This window comes from Vespula vulgaris, chromosome 3 (assembly GCF_905475345.1).
Source record: "Vespula vulgaris chromosome 3, iyVesVulg1.1, whole genome shotgun sequence".
NCBI lineage: Eukaryota > Metazoa > Arthropoda > Insecta > Hymenoptera > Vespidae > Vespula > Vespula vulgaris.
The window spans coordinates 3,026,372-3,043,598 of record NC_066588.1 but is presented as its reverse complement, the minus strand read 5'-3'; the positions used below and the strand labels follow the sequence as shown (position 1 = coordinate 3,043,598).

Below are 17,227 nucleotides of genomic sequence, written 5' to 3'. Positions count from 1 at the left end.
TGCTCACCTTCTCCCGAAGCATATCCCGTACTCTGGTAGCTTGGCTTCTGCTACGATGGAGTTCCAGTTGCAATTCGAGACATCTCTCTTGCCAATTGAGTTCCTCGACGGCGCTGGAATAGCCATCGAAACTCTTGGAAGATCCATAAGTCGGCCTGGCTTCGAGTTTTTCTTTTTTCGAATCGGCGCAAGCCGCGGATGCCGCGGACCTTTGATCGAGAAACAATCTGTTCTCGACGAACGGTCTTCCTGCCGGCTGCTGCTGCTGCTGTTGTTGTTGTTGTTGCTGCTGCTGTTGTTGTTGTTGATGGTCCACTGGTTGATGTCTACCGGAGAAGGAGAAGGCTCTATCGAAATGAGCTCTGGTCGAAGATGATCCTGGTTCGAAGGTGGGTCTACCTCTGGCAAGAGCCGACGACAATTCCTTAGACACCTCGTAAGGATTGCTCGTAGCTTGACCGAAATCCGTTTGCGCGGCGAACGTTCTTTTATCGGCATATTCGACGTGGCCGCTCGATTCCGAGGTAAAATCGTACGGGCTACACTTGCTCTTGCTCGGATCGCGCAATTCGACGTAACCGGTGCCCCTAGAGGAATCCGCGAAATTCTTTTCCTTTTGAAAGAGCAAGTTCGGCACGTTTACGTAGGGCGAGTCACGCGAGTGAACGATCGTGCCACCGGTACTTCCGGTAACAACAACGGTGCCTCCGCCTCCGCCCACGCTACCACCGCCGTTGTTATTGTTATTGTTATTGAGAGGAGTCGCGCCCTGATGCCGCGGCCTTGGCGGTGGCGTCGGCGCTTGACGAAAGTGACGAGGCCATAATCGCGGACTGTCAGGGCCGCTCGACAATCCTCGAGCCGATTCGGAAGCAACTTGCTGCCTCCGAATGCCCTCGGGCGTACTCGGCTGCTGTTGCTGCTGTTGGCCAACGTTGCTCGTCGACTCGTGCGCCCGAGCTCCGAGTCTTGGGCTGCACGGTGCGGACGAGCTCGAACCAAAGTCCGTCGCTAGCCGTGCGATCGGATCGAGAATCTGAGACAGACGACGTGCCGGCGAGCCTCGTATCTCGTCCATCCTCTTCGTCTTCTATTGTTTTGCCTTCTCCTCTAGATCGCTAGATATTTCTATTCTTATCAAAAGATCACGTAGTAGAAGGGAAGCTCGCGAGAACGAGGACGAGGACGACGACGACGACGACGTTGTTGTTGTTGTTGTTGTTGTTGTTGTTGACGATGACGATGATGATGACGATGATAATTTTCCTTGAACGGCTCGTGTGCTCTTCCCTCGTCGATCATCGTCGTTTAAGTTCACGGCATCCTCGCTCGTTACGACCGTTAAAATCTGCGAACAGAATCGTTCCACGTTGTAACATTTGACTGTTTGGCAAAAAACCAAAAATTTTTTCTTTTTTTTTTTTTTTTTTTGGAACGGATTTACGCGGAATCTTTCGACAACAACGACGAGAACGAAGACGACGACGACGAGAACGACGACGACAAAGTTGAATCAGGAAATGAAAAGGGAGATGCGAGTATTAACCAACGCTAAGTGTTTGCTCTACTAAATTGAAAGCTGTAACTCCATGAGGGTGTCTCTCAAAGCGTTCCTCTCGTCTCCTCTCTCTCTCTTTCTCCTCCTTCTTCTCTTTCCCTTTGTCCTCACCCTTGACTCTCCTTTGCCGTCTTCGACCGACGAAAGGAGAAGACGAAAGGAAAAAGGGACGAAAGAGAGGGAGAAAGCCAATGGTAGAAAGACGCCACTGTCGCAAGGCTTCAAAGTTTATTTTAAGGTCGGTAATAAAAAGAACGAAATGAAAAGCCGGATGGGGGAACGCGCCGAGTGACTTTTGCGTTCGTGCTTCAGTAAAACGTCTCCTCGAGACGAGAAATTCATACCGATTGATAATATCGCCATCTAATAATAATAATAATAAAATAATGATAATAATAATAATAATAATAATAATAATAATGATAATAACAATAACTCTTATTATAATTGTATATAATAATAATAATAATAACAACAATTAATTTATAAGAAAAAAAGAGGGAAAGGGAGAGAGAGAGAGAGAGAGACAGAGAAATATGTAAAATGTAGCCAACAAAAAGAAAGCAACGACGAACTCGATGGTTTTGTTTCGAGAGAAAACAGTAATTATACAAATTGGTAGCACCGCCGGAAACACCATCCTCGTCCAGAAATAATACCAAGGACCGCGAGAGAAGTAAATTTCAAGAGGGTCATGGCCCTTTTATACGACCTCTTCCTGTCTTTTTCGAGCTTACAGCTAGGCCCCTTTCTATCTTTTCACCCTCTCTTAGTCTTTTTCTCGCAAGAGTGTCGGTGCCACCGAAGACACAATGACACTCGATGGAAGAAAAAAAAAGAGATAAAGAGAGACAGAGAAAGACAGAAAAAGAGTGAGAGAGAGAGAGAGAAAAGAAAAATTCTCGACAACCTGTAGCTGAGAACGTCTGACGATGAACTTGGCTCTCTCTCTCTCTCTCTTTCTCTCTTGTTCTGTCTTATCGTTCGTTTATTAAGTACTCGGAAAAAGCATCCAGGAGAGAAACGAGAAAAGACCAGAACGAACGTAGAGAGAAAATACACGTAGAGAGTCGAATCTCGACGACTTCCATTCGACGTGCTCCCTCCGGAAGGGAAAGTCGTGTCGGCTATGCACAAAGGAATTCCGAGGATCGCGAATACGAGTATCATGTATTTCGAGTGAGAGTTCCAGCGTAAACTTTACACCTCCGTGAATATGCGGTTTACAAGTTAACTAAAGAAGGAACGTATATATGTACATATTTCCCGTGCTCTTCTATTCCCGAGCTAATTTATCACGAAATGTTGATTCGAAGTCATCCTCGTCGTCGTTCTCATCCTTGTCGGCGTCGTCATAGAAATAGATATATTTACATAGAGAGAGGGAGAGAGAGAAAGAGAAAGAGAGAGAGCTTGTATAATAATCGTGTATCTTCATCTCTTTGGTATTGCAAGATCGCAAGGAATATAGCCGAGGAACGTTCTCCCTCGTGCACTCTCCTAACAAAACTTACTGATATGTATTTACATTAAAAAAAATAAAGAAAGAATAAAAAGAAAAATATAAAAGAAAACAGAAAAACGAAACGAGAAAAGAAATTTCGTAGAGAATAAGGGAGAAGAAATTTCTCGTATATTCCGGGAAAACAGAAGGAATAATTATCGGATAGTCCAACGGGGAGGATAGTTATCGGATGATACGGGTGCGACGCGTACCGCGAGACGTCGATTAAACTCGAACGGTCGAATTATTCGAAGAGCAGGAGGAGGAGAAGGAGAAAGAGGAGGAAAAAGAGAGGAAGAGGAAGAGGAAGAGAAAGAGAAAGAGGAGGAAGAGGAGGAAAGCGAGATATCGCTTTTGGGCGTAGAATTATTCGAAACACAATGGGCCACCAGGACCCATCTCACCATCAGCCAAGGTGGATACGTTCGTATTGTATAAAGCTATATAATAATAATCCGTAAGCCGAATATGTCGTTTAGCCTCGGGCTTAACGCATCGAACGAAGGCGGCGCCATGTTGCGTACCGTGTCGGACAGTGAACGAACGAACGAACGAACGAACGAACGAACGAACGACATAGATCTCTTTATAGGACCGATCGACTGGTAATAATAATTCAAACCGTCCTCGGTATCGCGTCTCCTAGACTCGTAGATAAGCCGAAGAACGTCAAACTCTCTTCTCTTTTCTCCTCTGTCCGCTTCCTCTCCTCTCCTCTCCTCTCCACTCGATCGACGCGACGCGACGCGACCAGGAAAATCCAAACGGTTCGAGAACACGAGACGCCTCCAAGAATAACATCGTGTTGCGCAATGCACTTTGATGAACGAACGAATCGTCGATAAGTCTACTTCCCCTCCTCCCCCTCCTCCACTCTTCCTCTCTCTCTCTCTCTATTTTTTTTTCTTTCTCTTTCTTTCTTTCTTTCTTTCTTTCCGTCTCTTTTCGAGCTCAAACTCGAACTCGCCTACGTTGCATCCGGCGCGATGCGTTGCATTTTTTATTCTATTCGACACGATTGATCGATCGTGCGGAGAAACGTCGTCTCCGTTGCGTTCGATTTCTTCTTCTTCTTCCTTCTCTCCCTCCTCTACCTTCTCCTTCTTTCTTGTTCTTTTTCTTTTTCTTTCACCGACGTACGCGACTAACGCAACCAAAGAGAAAAGAGAGTAAAAGAGAACATTGCTTTTCCATATAACCTCTTCTCGTTTCATCGATCCTATACCACCGGTCCTGCATAAACTTACGACGCTTTAATAAAGCAAGCCACCGCCGCTCTGCCGTCACCACCACCATCACCATCGTCACCACCGGCACCACCACCATCGATGCCACCAATGCCACTATATTCCACCACGCGTTTTATTATTACTACGTTATAAATCTATCCGAAGGATATCGACAGTGCTGATTTTTATGTGGACCATAGATAGGTATGGCCTATCGAACGTCCTAGCGTGATCTCTATCTATCTCTCTCTCTCTCTCTCTCTCTCTCTCTCTCTCTCTCTCTCTCTCTCTCTCTCGATCTATCTATCTCTCTTTCACCGTACCTTTTTTTCTTTCTCTCTCTCGTTCTCCCGTTCACTCGCCGGCTATCACATAATCCCGCTCGTTTTACGAGCAAACGAACGTCCTTTATTTTTCGCCAGATACGCCGTTCCTTTCGGATTTTTCTTCTCCCTCTTTCATTTCCTCTTTCTCTCTATGTCTCTCCGTCTCCATCTTTTTCTCCTGAGGAAAAATTCTCACTCCTTTTTACACGGCCGTTGATGCCCGTCCCGAAGAGTTCACGAAACTCGTAAAAATTTCTTATACGTATCTTTTATCTCTCTTTGTATTTCCCCCATTATACTTTCTCCAAAAAATCGCGCGAATGGAAAAACCGGGAATTAGAAATTCGTGGGACGGAACAAGTTCTTTACTGAAAGTGACGAACGTGTATCCATCTGTCTATCTATACATACGTACGTACGTATATACATATATACATGCAGGTTAATTCTTAATTGTAATAAAATTACGTATTCATAGCATGGCAGTTTCTTCCTTTTTTTCTCTCTCTCTTTCTTGTCTCTTTACTACTCTGTCGTTCTCCCTTACGTTGGCTGTATGGATCAGGACGAGAGAAAAAGAGAGGAAACGGTGTTGCGTGTCTGTGTCTGTGTCAGAGCGCGCGCTCGCACAAATACTAAGTATGTATATATATATATATATATATATATATATATATATATATATATATATGCAAAAGCACGAAGATGTGTATACACGCGGGAACGGGTGGTCCCGTGGTGTCCATGAATAAATTTCGAATTAACTTTCGAACGGTTCTCGTGCCACGTTATACGAGCCGCGACGGAAAGAAGGAGCCCATCGCAATCTCGACGACGGTTTCTCCGTTACGCTCGTTATAATACGGAGGATTTTAAAAGGTCCTTGTTCTTCGAAACCCAAAAGGGTACCTTCTTATTAAACGTACGCGACTTCATCGGGAAACTACTTTACGACGATATATAAAGAAAATTTCTTTCCCGAAATATATGACAGAGAAAAAAAAGAAAAAAAGAACAAAAAAGTAAAAAAAAAAAAAAAAAGAAAAAGAAGAATAAAAAAAGAGGATTAAAAAAAAAAGAGAGAAAGAGGAAACAAAAGAGAGAAAATAGTAGAATGCCTTTAATTTAGTTAGCAACGTTTTTACCAAACTCTCTTCCTCTTCCAAGCCATCTTTTCCTTTATCTCCTCCTCCTCCTCCTCCTCCTCCTCCTCGGTTCAACTTAAAAGTATATAAAATGCTATGTTCACGGACGAAGGTATGTACGTACAAAGGGAAACGACGAACAAGTGCGTCGTACGAATGGTAGACACGGTGAATCGTAAGTACAAAGGGACGACGGATCGTTTACGGGAAAGCAGTGAAAATAATGTCTCCTTCCGTTTCCATGCTTTTTGTCCCGAGTTATGCTCGTCTATATGCATACATATTTATATACTTGTCATAAACGAATATATATATATAATCTATATATATATATATATATATATATATATATATACTAGGTGTACATATCATACACAGTACGAAAGTTAAACTTATATCGAGGAAGTGAAACGATTTTTAAAACGTCATGGTCGATGTATCGAAATATAAAAAAAAAGAGAGAAAAAAGGAAAAGAAAAAACATCGAAGATGGAAGACGTAAGTCCTTCTTTCCTTCTCTTTCTCCTCGTTCGTTGGTTCGAAAGAAATTCGGAGAATTTGGAAGGATAACGATTATTAGATTTTCGTTCCAGCATCGGTCATCTTCTTTTAAATCGGGTCAGCACTCATCCCTCTTGTATCATCCCCTCCCATTTCTCTCTTTCTCTCTTTTCTCCCCCATTCCATAATTTTCCTTCTCTAACTCCAACACCTTCTCCTTCTTCCTCCTTTTTCTCCTCCTCTTTAGAAAACGTCGTAGGACGATTCACGCTCCTCGAAATTCGATGGTATATCCCCGTTTATGTATTATTTATGGGCCGATAGATCCTCCGCGGGAGAAGAACGAATGCGATTCTTTTTCGGCGAATAGGAGAGGAAGCATAATTTATTCGATCGTGCTAGCTGTGTAATATGCAAAAGGGCGCACGTCGCTTCTTCAAATTGTCAATGGGGGGGAAGGACAATGACGTTTCTACCTGACCCGTCGTCGTTCAAACTGCGACCCCATAACGCCAAAAAAAAAGAAGGAAGAAAGGAAGGAAGAAAAAAAAAGAAAAGGAGAGAAAAAAGAGACAAAATAAAAGAAAAGAAAAGAAAAGAAAAAAAGAAAATAAAAGAAAAGAAAATCCTTCTTCTTTGGCTCCACCTTCGTCCTTCCTTCTCCTTTCTCCTTCTTCGTGTGTCGTCCACGATCGTCTAACCGTCTTCGTCTGTCGTTAGTCGTCTTCCTCTTTCGAAGCTTGGGCTCAAAGTCGCGTGCGAAGAAACTATCCTGCGGATACGTGACGGGAATGTATCGTGAATGCTAATTGCGTATAGAAAGGGTATGCACGGAGGCCTTACGTCGGAAACGTCGAGGAATATGGAACTGTCCTTTGCCCGATAATACAGCGAACGAGCCACGGGAAGTGAAGAAAACCGAAAGAGAGAAAGAGAGAGATAGAAAGAGAGAGAAGAAAAGAAAAAAAATCATGTCCATTTATTCATTTCGATTTAATTATCCTATCTATTATCCTATCTATCTATCTATCTATGTATATATATATATATAAAATAAATTAAAGAAGATATATAATAAAAGCTGTACTTTATCTGATTTATCATTATATAATATATATAAAATAAATTAAAGACGATACATAATAAAAACTGTACTTTATCTGATGTATCATTTTATATATGTATGTATGTATGTATGTACGTATGTATGTATAAGACAAATTGAAGAAAATACATAATAGAAACTGTACTGATAGATAGAATTACAAGTTCGCACGTGTCACGTTGACGACAAACCACGCTTCGTATTTATCGTCATTTCCGGTGCGTAAATAGCATCTTCCGTGCCACTCGGCCATCTCTTCTTTCAACATGGACTAGTAAGTACTTGCTACTGTTCGACTATAGCAACAGTGCAAGAGACGCTCTTTATAATTCCTCGCGTAACATACGAACGCTTTTCCGCATGGTCTTGCCTTTTCCGCGAGAAAACGCATTACTCCGTTTCACCTTCGTAACTCGTCGTCGTCTTCCTCCTCATCGTCGGTCGTTCTCATACAAATCGTACGAATACAAATCTATTCCGTCAAATTTTCTACTTCCGTTATTTTTTCTCTCCTCTTCAATATTTTACAAGCTTTACTAAACACCTTCTCGTTGGTCAACGAGCATAAAGTGAAAGACCTTCAAATTACATTTACCTCTCTTCCTACCTTCTTTCTTTACTTCGAGAGTATAGAATTCATCGGGGGAAAAAATAATAATAATAATAACAATAATAATAATAATAATAATAAAACAGAAGAAAATGAGGAAGAGGAAGAGACGAGGTCGCTCCGATTTAAGAAAGAAACACGCCCGTCAAATGGCGAATCTCGTAAAGGGCGCTTGTTTTAAGAGATATCGTTTGACGAGCATCGTCTTCCAAAAGGGATGTTCTCGCCTGAAAACGCGCTATCTCGAAGCCTCGAAAGTTTACGACCGAGGAAACAAGGGAGAACGACGATACAACGGTTTGCAGAGTAACAGAGAAGGGTGGGTGGAAGAAGAGGGGGAGGGAAACTAGGCAAGAGGAAACGAGAGAGGAGGCCCGAAACGAGTTTAAAACTTTCTGACAGCTCGTTTTCGAAGTTGAAGTCTCATGAAAAAAAAAAAAAAGAAAAAAGATAGATTAGATAGATGGATAGATAGAAAAAGAAAGATACGACAGATCAGGGATTATTTCAATTTTCTATTGAAAAAGAAAATGAAAATGACAAAAATTCGACTATTTTTCTCTCTCTCTCTCTCTCTCTTTTATCATTGAGAAAAAATAATGAATAAAAACCAAGTAGGTCAATTATTAGAAAAAAGAACTATACTATTATAATAAGTATAGTTCGACTCTCTTGTCTCATCTCTCTCTCTCTCTCTTTCTCTTACGTATTATAGATAAAAAAAAATGGACGAAAACCAGGCAAGTGAATTATTAGAAAAAAGAGTTAACTATACTACCGTAATAACTATAGTTCCTCCACTCTCTCTCGTCATTACTTCGTACACATTACACTCTCGGACATTACTCTTCTTGCATCACCGATTTGTCACTGCCAAGACAACGGACTTATCGTCTTACGAAAATCGACGACGATGTCTAATGTTTCGAACTTAACTTTCCTTTCTTCCTTTCTCTTCCTTCCAAGCAAATGATCGAAGAACAACTAAGTAACTCACGAGAAAACCTTCCGAACTTTGCCGACTGTTGAAAACGTCGAGTTAGGTTAATGGTTTTGCGATAACGAAAAAGTTACATGGGGGAATGGATTAAAATATCGTTAATGGGCTGATAAATAAGGGAGAGGGTTAACGTAATGAAAAAAATCATTAGGGAAGCATTATTAATAATAATATAAAATCGAATAAATCGTCGAACAGTTTCTCTCTCTTTCTACCTTACGTCGTAAATAAACTACTGAGTGTTATTCAAAAGATCCTAAATGTAATTAAAACTAATTAAAAATCAATCACTCCTTTTCGAGAGATTTCAAGTTTACTTATTTCTTAACTTTCTCTTTTTTTTTGTTTTTGTTTCTCAAAATATAAGACTACAAACTTTGTAAAAGAAACAGTGAAAGAATATAATTAAGGAAAGATCGTTAACAGTAAAATCGAATAAAACGTCGAATGGTCTCTCCCCTTCTTACATCATAAATAGTTACATACTATTGATTGACTCAACAATCTTAAGCGTAATTAAAAATCAATTATCATCTTCGAGAGGTTCTAGACTAATTTCTTTATATTTTCCTTTCCTTTTCCAGATTATAAAACTACGAGTTTTATAAAAAAAAGAAAGAAAAAGAAAATAAAAAAAAAAAATTTCTAACAAACAGTCCATCCTCGAGTATTTACCGTTAAAAGAGAGCCAAAATCATAACACACGAGGACGAAGAGGACGAAGAGGACGAAGACGACGATGACGATCTGTATAAGCAACGAGTAAACTTGAATATCGCGTTGCACTCTCGGATTCCTTTGTTTGGACGAAAGGAGAGAGAGATCGAGTTTCGGGCCGTACCTAATTCCACTTTTTCACGTCGCACACGACGGTGACCAAGATGACGAAGAGCAGCAGAACAAGAGGAGCAAGAAGAAGAAGAAAAAGAGAGAGAAAGTGGAGGAGGAGGACAACACCGATGACGGCCAGTCAGTTGAGCATCGACGCCTTGTTCTTTTGGACATGACTCATCTTCTATAATACCACTACACTACCCTCACCACCAACCCTCCTTCTTCTTCTTTTTAATCATTCGCATTAGGGAAAAAAAATCTATACATTTTTTTTTACGTTTATTACGTTAAATTACGTTTACTCTAAAATTTATTTTAATATTATATTTTTTACGTTAAATTTATGTTTAGCCTAAAATTTACTTTCGATTTGACCGACGAAAGTTTTGTATATTATATATTGTCTTGATCGATGCAAGTGAGTTTATATGATTAATATAAATATAATATATTACTTAATCATTCGAGTCTATTCTTGAAACGTTTTCTTTCTTCGTATAATTTTTAGTATTTGCGAATTAGAGAAAAGAAGAAAAAAAAAGAAAGATGAAAAGAAAAACGAACAAACGAAAAGACAAGAGAGAGTCTTGCAACAAGCCCACGCACGTTATTTCGAACACAACACGAGTTTATTTTACACGGGTATTGTTCCAGACCGAGAAGAAAATGCATCTAACAACAACATCGATAGCAACAAGAACAAGAACAACAACAACAACAACAACAACAACAACAACAACGAACTCTTTACCAATTAAAATCCACCTTTGTATTTTCAACTATCTTAAGAAAAACGTCTCTGAAAAAAATATCATTAAAATATCCAAATTTCCAGACGAGATTAATCGAGACCCGAATATTATAGATTGTAATTTTTCAATCGCAATACGTTCTTCTCAAACCAGACCAATTTCTAATACATCTAAATAATCTCTCGCTTACAGACGTATCCACGTATGATTACAAATATTTAAAGAGCACTTTGCCTTACAGAGCACCCTAACGAAAGGGTGGAGTCTAGCAAAAAAAAAAAAAATCAAAAGAAATAATATTTTGTTGAGCAAACGTATTATTCATCGACAAAAAGGACAATTTTTTCCTTCTTTTTTATTTTATTTTTCTTTTATACAACAAAGTTGATTATGTCTTTCTTCGTGGTTAAAATCGTACTTAATCGAGAGATAGAAAAAAAAAGAAGACAGAAATAATATGTACGATAAGTAAAAGATAGGCAGAGAAGGGAAAGGGAGTGAAGATGCAACTTTCATGTTTGTCTTTAGGGGGTGAGGTTGGGTCCTGTTCACGCCAGATATATCTCTGGTCTTCGTTGTAATCTTCGAAAGTTATAAATAAAAAAAAAAAAAATGTTAAGAGAAAGCTAAAAAATAAAAGTTTATAAAGAGAAAGAAAGAGTGAGAGAGAATAACATGGTTAGCTCGTGAAAATAAAAATGTGAGTTCAGAAACGTGTGCTCGTGTTTCTTACTTACTCACTTATTTACTCACGAGGAAAACGATAAAAAATTGGTAATAAAGACCGATAAATAGCAAAGTCCGTACATGTACCTTCCAGGAAAAAGAAAATGAGTAATGTTATTAACGTTCTACGTAAATAAGTATTTCTAACGCACGTACTTACTCGTCTCTACCTTATCGTCGTCTATTACACGCGTAGAAAGAAAGGATAGAGTTGCAGTATTACAACAGACTTCTATTCTTTCTAGCTTTAAAAGCTCGTTACTACGGTTGAATCTAAACAATAGATTAGAAAAAAAATTCGTGATAAGAAAACTATTCGTAAATGAGAAATATTATTCGATGGAGTTATATATGTATGTAGAGAGACTGAACGAATACAAAGTTGAAAATGTTTCTTTTTTTCTCTTTTAATGTTTTATTTCATTCGATTTTATTGTAAAAAAATTATAAATGAATAATATTCGATGGAGTTGTATATGTGTGTAGAGAGATTGAACGAATACAAAGTTGAAAATGTTCCTTTTTTTTTCATTTTTTATTTGATTTGATTTTATTTTAAAAAGTTATAGATGAAAAATATTATCCAATAAAAAATATGCAAAGAGAATTTGAAATATAAAGTCGAGAAACGTTCCGAACGATAAAAATTTTATAAAACGTAAAATAATGGAAGGGAAAGAAAAATAGATGATAAGAAAAAAAAAAACAAGAGTTGTTTTTAAAAAATTATCTAATGCAAATAGGTTACGTAAAAACTAACCGAATGAATATAAACAAAGTCGAGTACGATAAGAATTTTAAAATGTAAAAATGGAAGAAAAAAGAATTAATAATAATAATAATTAAAAAAAAAACATTTTCAAACGAAAAATATTGTCGAATGAAATACAGGGTCAGATAAAAAGTCTAGACTTCTATGATTAAACAATCATAGAGGGAGAAAAAAGGAAAAGAAAAAAGAAACGATTAGCTTAAAAAACTTGAAATAGGAGCAATCGATTTTTAAAATCGTCTAAAAACTTTCGGCCCACTTTCTATTTAGAAACGAATGAATACAAAATTAATAATCACTGTGAACGATAAAAATCATTATAAAGTGCAAAAAGAAAAAAACGATCGAAAAATTGTGACAAGAAAACGAACGAAGAAGTTGCTTTTAAACGGATATTATTTGATAAAAAAAATATATATATATATATATATATACATAGACGAATGAATAAGAAATAAATGATAATGAACGATAAGAAGAGTTTATAAAACTTAAATCAATGCAAGAAAAATTTTTACCGATAAAATGAAAAAAAAAAAAAAAGAAAGAAAAAGAAAAGAAAAGAAAGAAAAAAGAAAGTTATTTTCAAATAAAAAATATTATCCGATAGGAATAAATGTAGTGAAACGAATGAATATAAAGTTGGGTATCGTTGTGAACGGTAAGGAGTTTATAAAACGTAGACTAGAATGCATCGGCACGTCGAAGACATTTCGATGTTCGTAACTTCTTGTGGGGATCGAAGAAAACGTGGCTCTTCGTAGAAAACGAAGACGCAAGGCAAATACTAACAATAAGAAGGATAAGGAAAGAAAAAGAAAGGAAGAAAGAAAGAAAGAAAGAAAGAAAGAAAGAAAGAAAGAGAGAGAGAGAGAGAGAGAGAAAAAAAAAGGAGAGAGATAAAAATACGTAACGAGCATCTGCCGATCGGTCGTTTGCCCTTATCGGCGTTTATTAAACGTGTAAAAGGTAGACGATAGATGGCGGGGCAGAGGGGTGACGCATCGAAGCGATCTTCTTTTTTTTTCGAAACTTTTAACGACGTATTTTCGTATTTAATTAAATGGCGGATCACATAATAGCAAGAGAGTGAATTTTCATCGTTATGTAGGATGTATCAAAGATAATTAGATGATTTAAAAGCTTGAAAAATAATTTGAAAAAAAAAGGGTTAACCTAAAAAGTCTCGAAAAGAAGTAGCGATTGATTTTAAATATTGTATAGGAGTTTTTGTCGCTTTATTCTCGTGTTCCTATTAAATTAGCTTTATCGTTCGATGTAACTAACCTCTATATCAGAACGATATGGATGTAATTACGACGCACGTTCGACTTAACGATTTACTTCTCATCAGACCGTGTCAGCAAAAATAAACAAATGATTTCGGTCGAATCTATTTATTTAGGAAATATATACTTAATTAGATTTAGACTCACGTTCGACTTAATCGTCGAGTTTTCTCGAATATATTTCGAAGCTTTTGAAATTATATTAAGTGTTCGGTGGTGAAGGATAGATGAATCTTTAAGAGCTTCTATTTACGTATCTATTGCGAACTATTATCAATTAACTAATAACGTCTTGAACGTGACGTTTTCTTTCGTATCCTAACGACGATAATATTTTCACTTCGACATCTTTTCATTTGAAAGATTAGAAAAATATTAGTTTACGTAACTTTAGAAACTCGTTATAACAAACATCTCCACGACGTATTTTATTCGAGAGGAAATAAGACGTTTCTCTCTTTAACAACACCCGCCATATCGAGGAAAAAAAGAAAAGAAAAACGATCGAAAAGTTATCGATAAAAGTGTCATCTATCGGATATGATCGGAGTTAAACGTTCGTTATGCTTATTAAATCAGCCGAGATGCGTTTGTTTTATTATAACGAATCATAAGTAAGTAACTCTTCGAAGATAGAGGTATCACCAATAGAAAACGAGATACGTATTAAACGGAAGAACGTTCTTAGCCAATCGAATACGATTTTAACGAATGAGGATTTGTTGTTAGAATAGAAAGAAAAATATTTTCTCTCTAAAGTCCCTCGGATTTATCGATACGTGTGTACACAAAATACGTATATAAATACATATACATATACATATATATATATATAATGTATATGTATTTATATATATGTGTGTATGTATGTATACAATAAAACTTTGTATTAAAAGGTATCGTTTGTTAGAACGACTATGAAAACGTTCTCATTATGAGAGTATATACCTCGTTAAGAGAAACGTTTCTAAAACGTTCAATCGAACGGCATATCGTGATACTCGGAAAAGGCGATTGAGGAAGAAGATTCCTTCGAGAGAAGCGAGCTCTGAATTCTCTCTCTCTCTCTCTCATTCTCTCCCTTCTTTGTCGGTCCTTAAGAAAGGATACCAGAAATACCTTTTTTACGAGTACAATCACCCCGAGAGATCGTCGAAGCAACGATCCAAAGAACGGCCGAAAAGGCTTTTCAAACGAGCGCTTCTATATCTTCTGAGAATACTTTTCTTCTCTCTTCTTCTTTCTGGTGAATATGCGAGTCGAATGGTACAACGCGTACGCACGTTACACGTCATACATACATATGTATGTATACACACATGTAGGTACAAAGAAGACTGATCCATATAAAACAACGAACACGCACACAGACACACACACGTACTATGCTTCTATACATTGATGCTTATATACGTACGTACGTATGTATGTATGTATGATGTAGGTACGTACGTATATGGGTAGATAGGTAGATTATGTAGGTATACCGGTAGTCGTTTCGCTTACGTAATCAAGGTAAACGCGGATGAGAGATAAACAAACCTCTTTCGACGGCGTATTAAATTTCCGGAATAATTTCCGAAACTCCATCGATTTGTACGAGACGACGACGCGACGACAAGCGGATCTACTGATATACTAAACCAAACTACACCACTACCTTACATTGCTACGCCGGTGGGCCGCCATTTTGATTTACAATCGAAACGCGCGCGAGAACTTCGGAACGTAAATAAGTAAATAAATAAGTATTTAGCTTATTTACACGAATGATAATAGCGAGCGTCCTATCGACGTTTATGTGTTTTCACTTTGTTCGAAGTACGAATGTATGAACTATCATGTAACAATTAATTATACCAATTATATTACGTATATAATATATAGAAAATATATGAAAGGGAGAAAGAAAAAGAGAGAGAGAAAAGAACGTAAAAGACAAGACGTTGATCTATTGCGAGAGTACGTTAACGACTAACGTAATTGATATGTACATACAACTAGTTGTATTTGTAAACGAAACAGCTCGTAACGTCTCATTCATCTGTCTCTATCTATATCTCTCTTTCTCTTTCTCTTCGTCGAAAGTTTTCCTGTAATAACAACGGAATGTAATATAACGTAAGCAAAACTCGATCCGAGGCATCAGCCTTCTCGAAAGAGAAAGAGAGAGACAGAGACAGAAGGACAGAGATGGATAGATAGACGAACGTCCTTGAAACGAGAGGCGTGGACGAGAAACGATTTCGAAAGATCGATGACCCTTTCTACGAGCAGAAAGAAAGACAGAGACAGACTTAGAACCAGAGAAAGAAAGAGCGAGAGAGAGAGAGAGAGAGAGAGAGAAGTTGGGTCAAGAAAGATCATTCGAGAAGGCTCCGTTAGTCGATCAAGCGCGAAGGCTATTTAACATTCCCTGTTTGGAAAGGACGCACTTTAGGAATCGCAGATGTCCGTCGGACCGGCGTTGCTAGTTTTCAAACTCGTTCCAGCTTGCTTCTACCTCCCTACGCTCACTTCTCTCTCTCTCTCTCTCTCTCTTTCTCTCTGCCCCCTCTTAGCGTGACAGAGACGAGGAGTTTGTCGTTGTCGTCGTCGATCGTAGTTTACCATAAACCGTCGCGAGAATCGTTGATTCTTTCTCTCTTTCTTTCGATCGCGCGAAATAGGCGCGAAAACGCGAGAGGGATGACAGCTCGCAGAAGATAGACGCAAGTGGGTCAAGACCTCTCCAGCGAGGGAGGACGCAGAGAGGAGAGATAGGAGAGGAGAGGAGAGGGGGTAGGTACGGTGGACGGAAGGGACAGGAGGAGGAGAAGGAGGACGAGGAGAGGGGAGGAGTCGTCGACCGATTCGATCTCTTTCTCTGTGGCGACTCACCTTCTTTCTCTCTCTCTTTCTCTCTTCTTCTTCTTCTTCTTCTTCTCCTTCTCCTTCTCCTCCTCCTTACTTCGACGTGGAGTCTGCGGTAACGGCTCGTAACGATTTGAAACGGGCGCACTGAGTCCGGCGCTCCATGCCTGGCGTAGATACGCACCGTCGGCCGAAGAACAGCAGCAACGGCAACAACGGTCTGCTCACAACCACTAGAGCACCACCACTAGGAGCACCAGCACGAGGAGCACTAGGAGGACCACTACTAGTAGCACCACTACTGCTGCCACCAGCACCTACTACTAATACTACTACTACTACTACTATTGCTGCTTCTGCTGCTACTGCTGCTGCTGCTGTTGCTGTTGCTGTTGCTGTTGCTACTACTGCTACTACTGCTGCTGCTATTATTATTGCTATTACTAATACTAGTACACTGCCGTCGGCGGCCCGACGACGACGACGACGACCGTCGCCGCCGACCGATCGTCCGACCGGTAGATGATCTCCTTCTTCCTCTCCTCCTCCTCCTCCTCCTCCTCCTCCTTCTCCTTCTCTTCTTCTTCCTCCTCCTCCTCCCCCTCCTCCACTGCTACCACCACCACCACCACCTCCTCCCTCCTCTCTTCCTTCTCCTCCTCTTATTTGTTGCCCTTCCTCTACGCGTGCGTGCGTGCTGCGTGCCGACACCGTCACCGTCGCCGTCGCCGTCGCCGTCGCCGTCGCCGTCGTGAAAGATATCGTTATCTTCGTTCTAATTTTTGTTCTCTTTTCCGTCTTCGTCGTATTCCTTGTTGTTGTTGTTATTGTCGTCGTCGTCGTCGTCGTCCTCGTCGTCCTTGTCGTCGTCGTTGTCGTTGTCGTCGTCGTCGTCGTCCTCGTCCTCGTCCTCGTCGTCGCCTTCTCGTATCGCGTTCACTTTACTCGACTACGCACACTATTTCACACTACTCTCTCTACCCTGTTGTATATACATGTATGTTGTGCCACTAGAAAACTCCT

General features: G+C 39.3%; 1 protein-coding gene across 4 annotated transcripts in view; it reads right to left on the bottom strand.

The window, feature by feature from the left end:
• LOC127062296 (uncharacterized protein CG43867) overlaps positions 1–16,767 on the bottom strand; it is a 107,255-nt gene extending 90,488 nt beyond the window's left edge. For 3 of the 4 annotated variants that reach the window (XM_050990228.1, XM_050990230.1, XM_050990229.1), the window contains exons 1-2: positions 16,232–16,767; positions 8–1,348 (exon numbers count right to left, since the gene is read on the bottom strand). In XM_050990228.1, coding sequence (XP_050846185.1) covers positions 8–1,078 — 1,071 coding nt within the window. In that variant the 5' untranslated portion in view covers positions 1,079–1,348; positions 16,232–16,767. The remainder of the gene's footprint in view (positions 1–7; positions 1,349–16,231) is intronic. The other variant, XM_050990232.1, reaches the window with a different exon arrangement.
• Between the last annotated feature and the right edge of the window lie 460 nt (positions 16,768–17,227).